General features: G+C 33.7%; 1 protein-coding gene across 3 annotated transcripts in view; it reads left to right on the forward strand.

Moving 5' to 3' along the window:
• The window catches only part of LOC138314386 (mediator of RNA polymerase II transcription subunit 1-like), a 115,714-nt gene that overhangs the window by 4,687 nt on the left and 93,160 nt on the right, over positions 1–17,867 (forward strand). For 2 of the 3 annotated variants that reach the window (XR_011207370.1, XM_069254686.1), the window contains exons 2-15: positions 4,480–4,598; positions 5,217–5,295; positions 9,713–9,900; positions 10,527–10,555; positions 11,217–11,288; positions 11,632–11,706; positions 12,851–12,918; positions 13,172–13,258; positions 13,843–13,954; positions 14,445–14,569; positions 15,303–15,427; positions 15,910–16,102; positions 16,724–16,819; positions 17,683–17,788. Coding sequence is in view for 2 of the 3 variants with exons in the window: in XM_069254686.1 (XP_069110787.1) it covers positions 4,480–4,598; positions 5,217–5,295; positions 9,713–9,900; positions 10,527–10,555; positions 11,217–11,288; positions 11,632–11,706; positions 12,851–12,918; positions 13,172–13,258; positions 13,843–13,954; positions 14,445–14,569; positions 15,303–15,427; positions 15,910–16,102; positions 16,724–16,819; positions 17,683–17,788 (1,474 nt within the window). In the remaining variant the exon portion in view is untranslated. The remainder of the gene's footprint in view (positions 1–4,479; positions 4,599–5,216; positions 5,296–9,712; positions 9,901–10,526; positions 10,556–11,216; positions 11,289–11,631; positions 11,707–12,850; positions 12,919–13,171; positions 13,259–13,842; positions 13,955–14,444; positions 14,570–15,302; positions 15,428–15,909; positions 16,103–16,723; positions 16,820–17,682; positions 17,789–17,867) is intronic. The other variant, XM_069254687.1, reaches the window with a different exon arrangement.

A 17,867-nucleotide genomic window follows, 5' to 3' on the forward strand; every position in this document is an offset into this window, starting at 1 on the left:
GATGTTGATGATGTTAGAGGTAGATGTTGATGATGTTAGAGGTAGATGTTGATGATGTTAGAGGTAGATGTTGATGATGTTAGAGGTAAGATGTTGATGATGTTAGAGGTAAGATGTTGATGATGTTAGAGGTAGAGTGTGATGTTAGAGGTGAGATGTTGATGTTAGAGGTAAGATGTTGATGATGTTAGAGGTAAGATGTTGATGATGTTAGAGGTAAGATGTTGATGATGTTAGAGGTAAGATGTTGATGATGTTAGAGGTAAGATGTTGATGATGTTAGAGGTAAGATGTTGATGATGTTAGAGGTAAGATGTTGATGATGTTAGAGGTAAGATGTTGATGATGTTAGAGGTAAGATGTTGATGATGTTAGAGGTGAGATGTTGATGATGTTAGAGGTGAGATGTTGATGATGTTAGAGGTAAGATGTTGATGATGTTAGAGGTAAGATGTTGATGATGTTAGAGGTAAGATGTTGATGATGTTAGAGGTAGATGTTGATGATGTTAGAGGTGAGATTTTGATGTTAGAGGTGATGTTGATGATGTGGAGATGTTGATGATGTTAGAGGTAGATGTTGATGATGTTAGAGGTAAGATGTTGATGATGTTAGAGGTAGATGTTGATGATGTTAGAGGTAAGATGTTGATGATGTTAGAGGTGAGATGTTGATGATGTTAGAGGTAAGATGTTGATGATGTTAGAGGTAAGATGTTGATGATGTTAGAGGTAAGATGTTGATGATGTTAGAGGTAGATGTTGTTGATGTTAGAGGTAAGATGTTGATGATGTTAGAGGTAAGATGTTGATGATGTTAGAGGTAAGATGTTGATGATGTTAGAGGTAGATGTTGATGATGTTAAGGTAAGATGTTGATGATGTTAGAGTGAGATGTTGATGAGTTAGAGGTAAGATGTTGATGATGTTAGAGGTGAGATGTTGATGATGTTAGAGGTAAGATGTTGATGATGTTAGAGGTAAGATGTTGATGATGATGATGTTGAGTGAGGTAAGATGTTGATGATGTTAGAGGTAAGATGTTGATGATGTTAGAGGTGAGATGTTGATGATGTTAGAGGTAAGATGTTGATGATGTTAGAGGTAAGATGTTGATGATGTTAGAGGTGAGATGTTGATGATGTTAGAGGTAAGATGTTGATGATGTTAGAGGTAAGATGTTGATGATGTTAGAGGTGAGATGTTGATGATGTTAGAGGTAAGATGTTGATGATGTTAGAGGTTAGAGGTAGATGTTAGATGTTGATGATGATGTTAGAGGTAAGATGTTGATGATGTTAGAGGTAGATGTTGATGATGTTAGAGGTAAGATGTTGATGATGTTAGAGGTAAGATGTTGATGATGTTAGAGGTAGATGTTGATGATGTTAGAGGTAAGATGTTGATGATGTTAGAGGTAAGATGTTGATGATGTTAGAGGTAAGATGTTGATGATGTTAGAGGTAAGATGTTGATGATGTTAGAGGTAAGATGTTGATGATGTTAGAGGTGAGATGTTGATGATGTTAGAGGTAAGATGTTGATGATGTTAGAGGTAAGAATGTTGATGATGTTAGAGGTAAGATGTTGATGATGTTAGAGGTAAGATGTTGATGATGTTAGAGGTGAGATGTTGATGATGTTAGAGGTAAGATGTTGATGATGTTAGAGGTAAGATGTTGATGATGTTAGAGGTAAGATGTTGATGATGTTAGAGGTAAGATGTTGATGATGTTAGAGGTAAGATGTTGATGATGTTAGAGGTAAGATGTTGATGATGTTAGAGGTAAGATGTTGATGATGTTAGAGGTAAGATGTTGATGATGTTAGAGGTAAGATGTTGATGATGTTAGAGGTAAGATGTTGATGATGTTAGAGGTAAGATGCTGCAGATGTTGATGATGTTAGAGGTAGATGTTGATGATGTTAGAGGTGATGTGATGATGTTAGAGGTAGATGTTGATGATGTTAGAGGTGAGATGTTGATGAGGTAGATGTTGATGATGTTAGAGGTAGATGTTGATGATGTTAGAGGTAGATGTTGATGATGTTAGATGTTGATGATGTTAGAGGTAGATGTTGATGATGTTAGAGGTAAGATGTTGATGATGTTAGAGGTGAGATGTTGATGATGTTAGAGGTAGATGTTGATGATGTTAGAGGTAAGATGTTGATGATGTTAGAGGTAGATGTTGATGATGTTAGAGGTGAAGATGTTGATGATGTTAGAGGTAAGATGTTGATGATGTTAGAGGTAAGATGTTGATGATGTTAGAGGTGAGATGTTGATGATGTTAGAGGTAAGATGTTGATGATGTTAGAGGTGAGATGTTGATGATGTTAGAGGTAGATGTTGATGATGTTAGAGGTAGATGTGATGATGTAGAGTGAGATGTTGATGATGTTAGAGGTAAGATGTTGATGTTAGAGGTGTTGATGATGGAGGTAGATGTTGATGATGTTAGAGGTGAGATGTTGATGATGTTAGAGGTAAGATGTTGATGATGTTAGAGGTGAGATGTTGATGATGTTAGAGGTAATGTTGATGATGTTAGAGGTAGATGTTGATGATGTTAGAGTGTAGATGTTGATGATGTTAGAGGTGAGATGTTGATGATGTTAGAGGTAAGATGTTGATGATGTTAGAGGTAAGATGTTGATGATGTTAGAGGTAAGATGTTGATGATGTTAGAGGTGAGATGTTGATGATGTTAGAGGTAAGATGTTGATGATGTTAGAGGTGAGATGTTGATGATGTTAGAGTAGATGTTGATGATGTTAGAGGAGATGTTGATGATGTTAGAGGTAAGATGTTGATGATGTTAGAGGTAAGATGTTGATGATGTTAGAGGTAAGATGTTGATGATGTTAGAGGTTAGATTTAAGTAATGTTGATGATGTTAGAGGTGAGATGTTGATGATGTTAGAGGTAGATGTTGATGATGTTAGAGGTGAGATGATGTTAGAGGTAAGATGTTGATGATGTTAGAGGTGAGATGTTGATGATGTTAGAGGTGAGATGTTGATGATGTTAGAGGTAAGATGTTGATGATGTTAGAGGTAGATGTTGATGATGTTAGAGGTAAGATGTTGATGATGTTAGAGGTAGATGTTGATGATGTTAGAGGTAGATGTTGGATGTTAGAGGTAGATGTTGATGATGTTAGATGTTGATGATGTTAGAGGTAAGATGTTGATGATGTTAGAGGTAGATGTTGATGATGTTAGAGGTAAGATGTTGATGATGTTAGAGGTAAGATGTTGATGATGTTAGAGGTAGATGTTGATGATGTTAGAGGTAAGATGTTGATGATGTTAGAGGTAAGATGTTGATGATGTTAGAGGTGAGATGTTGATGATGTTAGAGGTGAGATGTTGATGATGTTAGAGGTGAGATGTTGATGATGTTAGAGGTAAGATGTTGATGATGTTAGAGGTGAGATGTTGATGATGTTAGAGGTGAGATGTTGATGATGTTAGAGGTAAGATGTTGATGATGTTAGAGGTAAGATGTTGATGATGTTAGAGGTAGATGTGATGATGTTGAGGTAAGATGTTGATGATGTTAGAGGTAGATGTTGATGATGTTAGAGGTAGATGTTGATGATGTTAGAGGTAGATGTTGATGATGTTAGAGGTAAGATGTTGATGATGTTAGAGGTAAGATGTTGATGATGTTAGAGGTAAGATGTTGATGATGTTAGAGGTAAGATGTTGATGATGTTAGAGGTGAGATGTTGATGATGTTAGAGTAGTGTGATGATGTTAGATGATTTAGAGGTGATGTTGATGATGTTAGAGGTGAGATGTTGATGATGTTAGAGGTGAGATGTTGATGATGTTAGAGGTGAGATGTTGATGATGTTAGAGGTGAGATGTTGATGATGTTAGAGGTGAGATGTTGATGATGTTAGAGGTGAGATGTTGATGATGTTAGAGGTAAGATGTTGATGATGTTAGAGGTGAGATGTTGATGATGTTAGAGGTAAGATGTTGATGATGTTAGAGGTAAGATGTTGATGATGTTAGAGGTAAGATGTTGATGATGTTAGAGGTAAGATGTTGATGATGTTAGAGGTGAGATGTTGATGATGTTAGAGGTAGATGTTGATGATGTTAGAGGTGAGATGTTGATGATGTTAGAGGTGAGATGTTGGATGTTAGAGGTGAGATGATGATGTTGTTAGAGGTGAGATGTTGATGATGTTAGAGGTAAGATGCTGCAGGTAATGTTGAATTTAAGATGGTGATGATTTTTGGGATAGGATTTTGATAATTTTAGAGGTAATTATATATGTTAAAATAAGTTGTAATGGTCATGGCTTTAGAGGGAGTATGTCGGGGTATACACATTGGATAATAATATGGTATGCATATTGATGTGATGCTTATGGTGACAAAGATGGCAGTAGAAATAATGCTGGGTTTTTTATTTATTTTGTTTGTGGAAAAGTATTGATCTTTCTTTCCTGTTTGACAGATGCTGCGGTTGATCAGACCCGAGCTCTGTCTCTTCTGATGGACAAACTCCATGGACGCGCTACCCAACACAAAAATTGGGCCGACAGCATCAAGGCCGTTCGCATGGCCATTATGAATGTAAGTATATACATGAATGGTACCTGTTTATAATTGATAAGTTTTCAATTAGTTTCTGTTCTTAATCATGATGAATCAAAAGATTTGCTGGCTTTCTGAGATAAGTTATTTTATAATGATGATGAACCATTTGCAAATTTGTTATGTATATTGCAAATGCAAATGTGATTATATATATGATAATTGTAATTATGGTATTATGGTTGTGAAGGTATAGTGCAAGTGATGTAGATGATGAGGAAGATGATGAGGAAGATAGTCAATTCAATTGAAAATAATAATGAGGATGATGCAGTGATAAATCTATGTTATGAAAACTGTGGGACAATATCAGCTGATTTTTTTTTTCAAAACAAATAAACAATGGGTCTCATTATATACTGTATATGTAAAATCTAAAATTTCTATTGGACATTTTTGGAATTTCAAGAGTCTATGGCCTGGGACGCGCACAGATGATGATAATAATGAGGAGGATGATAATTATGTCAATTGAAAATAACGATGACAATGAGGATGATGTAGGAAGATCGTTATGTTAATATTGAAAACAACGATGTTGATTATGATTATCTCATTTTTATGAGATGATTATGATGATGATTTTGATGATTACAGGACAAGCGACAGCAGTCGGATGCTTTGGAGAGGATGCACATACAGACATGCCTGGACAGACTACATCGGGCCATAAAAGGTACTGTAAATACCAACAAGCCTTAATTAATTTGCCAAAGAGTTTCTAAACACAGAACTGTTCAATCAACAGCTTGATGATGTCCTCAGAATTGTGTCTCAAATTTGTGCATGTAGGAAGATATTTTTTGACCAGTATATTTTATGACCAAGTCTTGCAGGGAGTGTGACTGCAGCGATCTGACGTCATTTTCTTAAATTATGATTTCCAAGCCATTTTGTTTTAACAACTATCAGCTCCTACTTCACTGACACAGGTTAAGAGAGCCAAATTTTATTGATTTTCGGGATTGTATTATGGAAGTAATGCTGATGGATCAATGCCATACAATACTGGTCCAAACACTGTCACTTACCTGCTCACTAAAACGGCTCTAGCTCTAACGTAATCCTTGGAAATTAACTTCACCAGTTAAAACTAATCATTTATTTAAATTGTATGTATTTTTAAAGTACAATGTCAAACAATCAACATTAAAATGTTAATGTGTTTAGGAAATTAGTTAGAACTGATTCATATCATATCAAAACATAATTGGACTAGAGTAACTAAAATATTTGAGATGTCCAGATCTTTGCTTTGGCATCATCTTAGAAATATGCAGTAACTGTATGTCCTAACTTTGCAATGGTAGCTATAGATGGAGAGGTAGCCATAGGGTCATAAATAAATGTTGTGAAATTTAGCAAGTCTTAGAAATCTTGTACATATATGTACATTTTACTTTCGAAATAACACAAATTTTTAATTAAAAATACAAAATGAACACAAATTTTTTATCACTTTACTATACAACAATTTCAAAGTTATATGATATTTAAGCTACATGTCTATTGTTTCAAGTTCAAAAGTTTAATACATAAATACTAGTGGAGGCAGAAAGTTTGTGACACCACCGGTACCCTGGTGATGTAATGATCGAAGTTTAACATTCTGACATACATTGTGGCATTGTTTGCTTACGTTTGGTCGTATTTGATAATATTATAACGTCAAAATGAATATCCTGTTAGACACATCCGCTAAAGACTACGCTAGTGACATAAACTGTACATTTCGTGGGTGAAATAGCTGGATTACATGCAGAATATGTGGTAAATATGCTGAAAATGTAGTTATTCTGAGACCTATACATTACTGAAATTTTAAAGTTAAAGGGATATGAACCTAAATAGACCATGTAAATTTGAGTAAAATACATATTTAGACGTGTCAGAAACCTTACTAAGTAATATATTTCAGTTATTGTGCAAATGTGTCAAATAAAAAAATTATAATGGAAATTCCATCTTTCTGTATTTTAAACCGGTCCGAATTTTGTAACGATAGTATAGTAGTGTTGAACTTTAGTAACCTCCCACAATGCACTGCACAAATTAAATGAATGTAAACGAAATGGTGGGTCAAAAATGTGGGTGAAGCGAACACAAACGAATTCTGATAGAAAACAGTGTACATCAAGAGTCAGTAAGGTTTGCGATTGGGAAAGTAGGTAAATATAAATGGATCACAGAAATGCAAGAGACAGGAGCAACTCCCCACTTTATACTTGCGTGATGTACATATGTGCAATAAGTCAGGAACCACCCTTCGCGGTGCCCTGTCGAATGAAAAGTCTCATTTGACTTTTGACTTATCATTCTTACGCTAAATACAAATTGTTTTATAACAAATATGGCTTAAACTTCATTTGTCCTCCATCGTAAATTTGAAAATAATCTTCAAATGTGAAAAACTAATATTCCTTGTCATGTCAGCATCAATCTAATTAAAATTAGACTTGTAATTCCGCTCCACTACGATACTAAACGTTACGCTCCAATACAAGATCTAACGATGCCCCGTTCGGGGTCACCTCAGCATGACCCCTATGTTTAGCCAATCAGGGTGTCGCCTACGGAATCTTCAGTGTGGTTGATTCATTCGGAAGTGTAAACAGATAATAGTACGTCCCAAGATGTTCCAATTCTAGGCAAGAGGTTATGCTGAGGTGACCTCGAACGGGGCATCGTTAGATCTTGTATTGGAGCGTATACGTAACGTAGAGTATCGTAGTGGAGCAGAATTACAAGTCTAATTTTAATTAGATTGTGTCAGCATATAACCTCGCTTTCGGCCAGCTTTCATTTTGTGTTCCAAAAATAGACTATGACGGTCTATTTTTATCGTTTTTGAGGTAGTTGTTCCCCACGTTTTCCTGTCGTTTTAGATAAACAATCATTGTAATAAAATATTCAATAAACATCTGAAAACCACATCAAAGCATACAGAACAAATTATTTAAGGTTCATGTCCCTTTAATACAATATGGGTCCATCATATTTGTAATTTCAGCAGTATATTATGTATGGACAGCTTAATGCTGATGATTATCATAATTAATAATTAAGACCCAACTTTGGTAAGAAATGGTTGATCAGTGTTAATACATATGAGACCTGCTGGATTTATATTATTGAACTGATATTTAAGTTCAGTAATTATTATCTCTTTACAAAATTATTATTTCAAAATGATTCAAATCAATCTGAATAAAAGCTTAGTAAAATATCTTAAGATGATTATAATTAGCATCCATACTTGTACAATATCAATTTCAAAATACACACAAACTGAAGAGTATGAAATTCTGAAATATGGAGATATTTTTAGAGGAATGTTTTAAATTTTATTTTCTTCATGTAATTATAACTATATACAAATTAGCTTCAGTCATCAGAATAATTAATATATTATAGTAAATTATAAATTTCAGTATGATCATATATTTAAATATTTATAAACAGTATCTGAGGTGTTTATGTTCCTAGAAATTAACATAAATCTATATGTATTATTGATACATTAATAGTAAATTTATGCATGAACAATGTGTTGGAAATTAATACTGGAGCCGGCATGAACTTAATAGTCATCGGTATGTGTGATGACTATCGAATGTCATTGATCATGTACGTATATATAGCTAGCCATTGTGTAGCCAGAGACAAATCATTGATTAATTTGTGAAACATTCGGTTCAGATAAAATTTAAAGATGACGGTGGATGTGAACGTGTTAGACAATGAACATATATTCGGTATAAATCGAATTCAATTTGTTGGGTCAATATTTCAAGGTTTCCTATATATGACGTATGATACATATTCAATGAAGTAAAATTTCATGGTTCACTGATTTCTATATCTTTTTTCAAACTTTTTCACAGAGTTATGTCGGTGAATTGTAGACTTTTTCACATAGTATGTCAATGAATTTCTGAATATTTTGCAGGTGTTTTCATTAGATTTCAGATATTTCTCTGAAAACATGAATGTAGCGAAAATAAATGATCCATGAAATTTAACCGCTACACATATATGATATATATTCATACATAAATAGATTAATATGTTTATTGATGAAGTAGACAGATGGTTCTAGACCTGCTTTCATTTGTGGCCCTAGAAGCTGTGGATGATAAAGAAAATACTCTTTGTTGCTAGCTGTAAAGCTACACCAATATTTGTGTCTTGGTGAAATCAATACATCTGTACGATATTGATTAGTGTCCATGACCTTTACCCCACACACTGACGCAGGATCTGGTGTACGTGTATATATATCTGGCTATAGTTTGTGTGTCACTGTGTGTGCGTGTCTGTGTTATTTTGCAGATTTATTTACCATGAGAGTGGACACTAAGTGTTAGGTTTAAAAAAACATTCTTTTTTTCATATAATTTGTCTGCTAGCTCTACAACATTATTGTATATGTTATACACATGCATGTGATGATCATTATAATTTATAACTGAATGAAATGACATGAACCATTTGATAATTGACCACATTTAATAACTCAATTGATATTTAAAATGATTATATATAATTAGCACATAATACTACTATTTAATATACTAGTATTTCAGAAAAAGGCAATGATATAATGTTAATGGTAAATTTGAAAATATTGTGGGGGTTTCATTGGTAAATTATATTTTTAATTCTGTACAATGACATGAGCCAGGTATGATGTTCTAGATATATTAATAATCATAAAATGAAGAGATGTTTGCAGTGGTAAATCAGTTTATAGATTCTGTATATACTATATATTATTGATGGAAATGAGAAAAGTTCTTGTGTTTTCAGTAGTAAATGGTTTCAGTTGTGATTATAGATTTATGAACATATTGATAATGATAAAAATGTACCGGACGTGTTTTACTCTTCATTGATGTAACAGTTTCGGATTTTGTACATTAGCTATAGGTAGCTACATTTAATTTACCAATAATGATGAAATGTGCTGAAATTTTTAGCAGTAATTTCATTTACAGTTTCCATACATTTCCATAATGATGAAATGTATTTTTCAGCAGTGAATTCATTTACATATCCCACACAGGTTTATAATGATGAATTATAATTTCCAGTGGTGAATCAACAGTCTTTACTGGAGAGGTTGGAATCCATTGCCCGCCAGCTCAGTCTCAGCTTTAGTGTGCCTTCCTCACCGGAGAACCGTGCTGTGATCAGCTCCGAGATGTTCCGAGTGGAAATTGTCATGGAGACTGGGGGTGTAGTTAAAGATGTCAAGGTTTTCCACAACGGAGATCCAACGGTAATTTCTTCCAAATAAGAATCAGGTGTAGGTGAATCAACGAGTGAATTTTACAATCTTAATTATGATAATTTGTCAACGAATATTTTCTGTGAACCAGCTACTGATATCCATGAATCATGAATCAATATAAACCTTGCTTATGTTGATAGTCTTAACATTTGATTTCCAAATTCGCAAAAGTTGTTCTTTCCCAACCTGTTTTAAAATTATAAATTGCAAATTTAATACCGGTAGTTGCGAAAGAAAGATGAATTACTGTACCATATAGCTGTTATATTATATATGCAGGTCAGACTATTCACAATTTTAAATAAAAAGAGAAAAATTAGCTTTATAATTACCTGACATTTTGCACCAGTATCTCAAAAGTATGTAAATAAAATGTCGAAAAGAATTCTGGAGACTGAAACAGGTTGAGCAAAATTTTAATTTTGTTAAATGTGTGCTGTTTAAGAGCTATGATATAATCAATTAATCATAAGGTTTCAGACACCCTGACCACTCTACCATGGCACTATATATATGTATATCCATGAGAGATAATTAAACATCATAATTTGCCAAACTTCTCTTTGTATAGTATGTGCGATATGTTATTAATTATATTTGTTTTATATTAACAGAGTTGTGAGGAGCTTACAGAAATATTAAGGTAAGTTTTATAACGTCAAGTGGAGATCTAACTGAACTCAATTATCATGATGAAATTGGGATATATCATCACAGAGAGCTGACAAATGAGAAAATAATTCCACTCAGTTTGAAGAATGGGAAAGAAGTAAATAAACATACATGTAGTAGATTGGTTATTATTATTAAGTTCTTTGAATTCAATACACAGTATATTTTCTTATGAAACAATTTTAAAATGTTTAAATGGTTAATATTTGTATAGGTAAAGGGCTTCATTACCGTAGTCTCCGTAATTAGCGCCCCTTCCCCTATAAACATCCCTCCCAATTCTGGGGAAGAGTGGAAGTTGTATGAACGCCCCCATTCCATGGATTTAACAATGTTTTACAACATGTGATGCCTCTGACTTTAGCATTGTCCCATATTACATGAACTTGCAAGTCTTTTACATGTGAATCACGACATAATAATTAATAACCCTTCTCAAAGGTTAGAACGCATATGCATGTTCACTGTAACAGATTAATGTGTCATTAGTATAGAAAGATTTAAAAATGACTACTTTTTTCGTCAAATACAGTAAGTGTGAAAATCTGTTTCTAATACCATTGTATGTCATAAGTAATTACAATGAGATGTGTTTAACCTGATGTAACATGGATCTTTTTCTGGGACTGCAGTAAGGGGCAGTTTGACGAGTTTGTTGTTCACTTGGAAGGTCTGCAGGATATCTACAAGATACCAGGTGACAAGTAAGTTATCTTTAATAGTCACACTCCATATTTACATTGGAAATATGTTGTCCATACAAGAATATTAGATTTGTTGACACATTTATGAAAACTAGAAGATGTGCAATATATATTAGAAGATGTGTTGCAATATATATTCTTTTATGTGTGGATCACCAACGAAAATTTGATTTGTTGTCATTCTGAAAGAAAAACTTTTGAAAAGGATAACCCAAAATACTCATATAAAATGTTAGGCTACATATAGCAAATCTTGTACTTAAGTGTTTACACATTAACAAATGTAAAATAATTTGAGAAATGTGAAATATTTAAAGTGTTTGTTTCTTTTTTCTCTCTGCAGAAAACAAAAGTCAAAGGCCTTTTTAGCCTTGCATTCTCTTGAAACAGATCTCAACAATCTTGCTCAGCTACAAAGGTAAGGACAGTGATTAAATGATATAATTATCTTCGGAATCTCTTTATCATATCCACACTTCCAGTTAGGGTTGTAAACTGAAAGACAGTCTGTATGCTTAATTACTGCTGCCTATATTATATAACATTTAATTTCATCACACGTTTACATTAACAGGCGTTTATATTATACAAATATTTCATGGGTTACTGTGCTCTAGTTCATAATATTTAACCCGAGGTGGTGGTAATCAACAAATGTTATATTGCACGAGGGCCGAACTAGAGCACAGCATAACCCATGGGATATTTGTTTTATTACATAATCACCAGTTTTTCAGTTGTATATTGTTAAGCGAATACGACAATCACTTAACAAAATCTCAACACCGTATTGTACGGAGAAGCTTCAAATCCTATTGAAGATTGACGTATAGCACACGAACGTTGAACAGGCTGTAACTCTGGTTTGGATATGTCTTATTGTCTTCTTTCACATTATTCGACCTGCATGCAGCCTTTTAATTCAACGCATTTGCCGTGTCTGTCATCTACTCGATAAACGTCTACACGACGTGCTTGATACGAGATCTATAACGTTAGCGCGAAATTGAGCGTGAACCTTTGTGACGTCATAATAACGTAACTCACTGTTACGCGTGATTCCTCGGAAGTTTTCTACAAAACTAGAGAACAACAACTAGGTGTTCCTAAAGCAGTGCAATATAACATTTCGAACCGTGCAATATAACGTTTCCATGGAAGCGTGCAATATAACTTCGAACTGTGCAATATAACAAGGTTTTATTGAACGGTTGGGATAATATTTGAAAATATAACATTTCCTCATATATAGATTGATGTAAACAAATTATGTAATAAATATAGATATTGGGTGAGGTAATATTATATAACATGTTATAGGCAGTCTTCACTTGAATTGACATTTCCTGTTCTTGTATGTGTACATTTGTCGTTTTGGTAGGTGAAAGTTTTTTGATTATGACCTCACAATATTGATGACCTTTAACTATTCATTCCTGAAGACACAGTTAGATTCTTCTAGTTCAAAGACTGGAATAGTCCATTTTATAATTTCAGGGGTGAATGCGTTAATGAGCTGTACAATTGTGGTAATTTAAGCTTTCTTGTTTTGCTATTTATAGTGCTATTAAAGGGGTGGCAAATTGTATCCACAAGTCTCCGCTGGGGATTTTATTGCCAAGGAAGGGAGGTAAGTTATACAGTCAAAGGGAACGAAGCGGCAATTTCAAGTTTTCTCGGAAAAGAAGTCTTCATAAGATCTCTCAGCTAATACTGCAAACGTGAATATTATTGCGAGTGTTTAATTACGAGATATGCAAGAGCAAACATTTTGCGTTCGATTATTCTGTTCACATTTGCTGGACATGCTGTTAGATATTGGATATTATTATTGAGCCACGTGATGAGTGGCAATATTTTAAAAATTATCTCTTGTTTTCCAGGATGTCCAATGAAATTAATCTACTTTGTTTCACCGTATGATTTGTTGGATAAGAAAACCAAATCACCACATCCAATGACTGTAGAAGGTGAGTTCACCTCCAATGTGTATCCGAGTTACAGAACCCTAGTTTTGTGTTAAACAAGCCCAGAACCTAATGCCTGCTAACCCTGAATAACTTGATGAGTTGGCCCAAATTTGCCTCTAGTATCAATAGGGGAGCTTCATATCTTTCCATATTCAGTGAAATAGACAGAGAAATACAGGCCCTATGGGTCCCTTGTTTATTGAATCTCATAGGAAGTTTAGCCACAATATTTGAATTGTTAGTAATTCACATTTATGTATTTATTGTTGTTTTGATGTAGCTATTGAATGTAAGAAATTATAAGAAATCATGGTTATAATGTAGCAATTTTCATTCTCTGTCAATGTTAACGTTCCTGCAATGTGTTTGTAATATGTGTATAATGAATTATGCTTACAACAAAGTAGATTTGTTGGTCACTAGAGGTTTGTTATGTTTGCGTTTTACAAGTTTGACCACAGTATTTATATTGTTTATAATTTTGTTACAGCTATATATTGAAGTACAAGTAATAATATTGTTTATAATTTTGTTACAGCTATAACGGAGTACAAGTAATAATATTGTTTATTGTTTTGTTTCAGCTATAACGGAGTACGAGTTAGGACAGAGTGTTACTGTGTGTATAGAACCCTGTACTCCTAATAAACTACAAACCATACCACTAATGAGTGTTGTCAAACAAGACGGAAAGAGGTAAGATGTAACACGTCAACCTATTGTGACGAGTTTTAAGCTATTATTTTAGGTGTCCATCAAAGGATTTTGCCTATCATATTTATCTTAGGACTCGATCATCTGCTTTTAAATAATTTATTGGATTCTTGGCTTGCTATGTTGTGAAAGATTATTTGATATTCAATCAGTAGCATCTATAAAGTAAGAAAAGTTGAACTCATTTACCTTTAACCCCTGAAAACACATTTAGGCTCTTCTAAATCATAGACTGGACCAGTCCATTATGAAATTTCAGGGGTGAATGAAACAAGTTGTTTCATAAATAATATGTTATGCAATGTTTTGAAACAAGGGTGTTTATGTCTCGCGAACTTTTCTAGTCTAGATCTAGAGACAACATACTTGGAACAGTTAAAATTTCAAAAGTTGAATCCTTTACCGTGATATCTTTGTATGAGGATAAAAGTGTCACATGAAATGTTTTTATCGTTTTGTTTTTTATTTCCAGTCTTCCCTGTTTCCAAGGCCTTTCCAATGTAAACAGCTGTACATTGTCTGCGTGTTTTGTGTTGGTTTTGCCACAGCCAATTCCAGTGGCCATGTCTAATGTGCAATCTATCCAAAATGTTACAGGTAATGGTATATACCTGGTGTGTAAACTTTGATATATAAATATTCCTTAGGAAAGTCTTTGGGAAAAATAATACCACTGTGATGTTTGAGTATGCAAAATGAAGTTTAGGATAAGTGTAGGCATTCTGACTGCGGCACACTGAAAACAGTTAAGTTAAAAAACAGATAACTACTGAAAAACATGGATATATTTTCGCTAGTGCTTAATTTTGCGATTTACTTGCATAAAACTTTCATCAAAGTTAATACTTGTTCAAAATGTTATGCACTGGTGAAGGTATTAATTGTTATGCCATTAGTTTGAATGGTAAAATGTTTTCAATGAAAAGACAATATTATGTTCACTAAGCAGATGTAACAGTCACTTCTTACCCTCGAGAGCAGATAATTTTGTCATATTCAAGTACGGAACGGGATATAGTTATCCAACAGTGGACAGAACTTTATTATAAAGAAGCCCTTGAGGATAGGTTGGAAAGGCTGTCAGGGTACTGTATGTCCTGGCTCTAATTTCTTGATACAAAAGTGCAGACTTGAGACAAAATATAAGTTTTGCTCTTTGTGTAACTTATAATGTGAACAATTTTGACTTGTGTCAGTTTTTGACTTCAGTTTGTTTTGAGAAATTGGGGCCAGATATTAAAAGCAAGGTTTTGGGTGATTTCTATGTACTTGTTAATAATCTGGGATGCTAAACTGTTTAATGAAAATAAGTTTATTTTGGTGTTTGTAGAATTAGATGTGATATCTGTCGGTGAGACGAAGCCTTTGGTACAACTCATTAATCAACGTGCTGCCAAGTCACAGAATCATACAGACGGAAAAGAATTTTTTGTTGTAAGTCGCATCATGAATCAGGTGATTGTTAAAAGAACTACATTTTTATGACAAAGTTGTTTTCTTTAAATCTTAGAGATTTCTTTTTCCATTTGTGAATCATTAGTCTGTTGAGTAAATGGTTAAGGATATAAATTAAAAATAAAAAGCTGTTAAAAAAACTAAAAGATCAATGAAAATAACCATCTTCATTGAATGCAGTGCTGCACATTTGGATTTGGATATATGACATTGATGTTTTCATTTGTTCAAGAATTTACAGTAAAGATTCAGAGATTGGTTGTTTCCTAAATAAACATTTAAATGAATAAAACAATGGTGTGAAATGAAAATTTTTCTTTTTAAAAAATATGGGTTATAAAGTTTCCCATGTTGGATTGATTTAGTAGATTTTATATTCCATATTGAAAAAAAAAACTAAATTCAGAATAATAGTGACATTAAACTATCCTGAATTTATATGATTTTACAAGTAATAATTGGTTCTTCGTGTGTGATTTCAGACGTTACCAGATCAACAGCATGTATATTTTATGAGTGACATAAGTGGCTGTTCACTTGACCAGCCAGCTGTGATGGTTAGCAGGATCCCGTTCACACATCCAACCAACGTTGCTCGCGTCCTGAACCATCTACGTCAGCAAGTCATCTTTAATACCGTCATAGAGAGTTGTATTCGGCCAAACGCTCAGCAGGGTATGTAAGGTCATGGTCAGAATCGGTTGATATTTGTTTGGGGTCTGGCCTCAGGACCATGAAACAATATTAAGTCCAAAACTGTCTTAATTTTAGACTTAACCAATCAAAGATGACGTTACAAAAGTTACATCATTTATGATTGGCTAAGTCAAAACTTAAGTCTAAGATTCTTTCATGATCCTGGGGCCTGATCTACTTATTTTGGTTCCAACTATCAAACATAAATTTATTTGAGTATTTTCCTGAATTAAGAAGGTTAGGACAACATTGAGTACAATATATTGTGTAAATCTTTTAGTAGATAAGTGCTAGGGTAAAATTAACTAGCTTGCCAAAGTTTGATTTTAGTTTTATTAAAGTTATCCCAATTTAAGATGAAAAGTAATGCAATCTTGTTTTTTAAATACAGTTTAAAATACAAATGACTTAAATAGTTCTTCAAAGCATGCTTTGAATGGTCCATTTTAACTGTAAGATATTTATAGCAGCATTGATTTTGTCAGTCCCTAAAAGTTTTTCTAATTGGCCTCCCAATACCCATGACTGAAAAAGGCTAGTAAGCAGTCATTGGAGATACCCAAAAGTTGATTTGTTTGTAGCTGTGGTGTTTTATTTCAGATATTAAGAGTTCGGTAGTGTTTGATTTGGCTGCAGCTTCTCTACAGAGTTTGACTGTTACGTTTGAGCATCCTTTACAGGATACGATGGTAACAGGTAAGGTCGATTGTAAATGCCTACCAAACATTAATACACATCAAATCTCAAAACTCTCAAAACTAATTTTGGAGGGGTGGGTAATTGTACTCACACTTTCGAAGGAGATGGGTACAACTCTGACGTCTGTGCGAACCCAAAACTTAACATGGATATTTCGATAAAATTTATGTTGTTATAGAATAAAAATATCGATGATAAACTAGAATTGTGCAAATATCTATATGAATCAAGAACACAGTTAATGCAGACTATTGAAAATGACTGGAATTCATTTCATTTTACAAAATTTCTTATGATATTATTTCTGGAGTTCAGCGCTCGTACTAGTTGGGTTGAGTAAAACAAATATTTGTACGGGTTATTTGAGCATGTTCATACAATTTTCAAGGTAATTGACAGGTTTTCAATGGGAGTTTTACTCATGTACTCATCTTAACTTGAGCACTGTAAACCATCTCCACTACATTGGGTAATATGTTCAGTTTTATAAAATCTTTATCTGTAGGTAGACATATTCCTGAACATACAATATAGATTTATTACATGGAGTATATAAGGTCAAATGATAGTATTCTGTATTTGCATATTACAGAGTTACCTGCCCTTGCAGGTAGGTATTGATTATGATGTCCTGTGCTTACGAGCGTAACATCAAACTATAAAGAGAAATAATGTGAATTTGCTCGCAAAATCATGACGTCAGAAACAATACCTACCACCAAGGGAGGTAAATCTACAATATGCCAAGACAGGATATGTTGTGTGGAGTTTTAGTGTTTGAGAATTTAACTTCCAGGAGATGAGTATTAGTTTTCCTTTTAAACTTTGTTTTGATATATTTGATGATTTTTTATCCACAGCTGACATTGACTTATGTGATATAACCAATGTCAAGTTCAAAGTGTGTATAGGCCAGGATGGTGAGGAACTGTGCTCGGATGATATAGCAACGAAAATATTCCAAAGGTAAGGCTTCATCAGCAGTGATTGGATAAAGAAACATTTAGTAATTGAGCATGACTGTGATGAGAATTGAGCTATTGTA

Source organism: Argopecten irradians, chromosome 2 (genome assembly GCF_041381155.1).
Source record: "Argopecten irradians isolate NY chromosome 2, Ai_NY, whole genome shotgun sequence".
In the NCBI taxonomy this organism is placed as follows: Eukaryota; Metazoa; Mollusca; class Bivalvia; order Pectinida; family Pectinidae; genus Argopecten; species Argopecten irradians.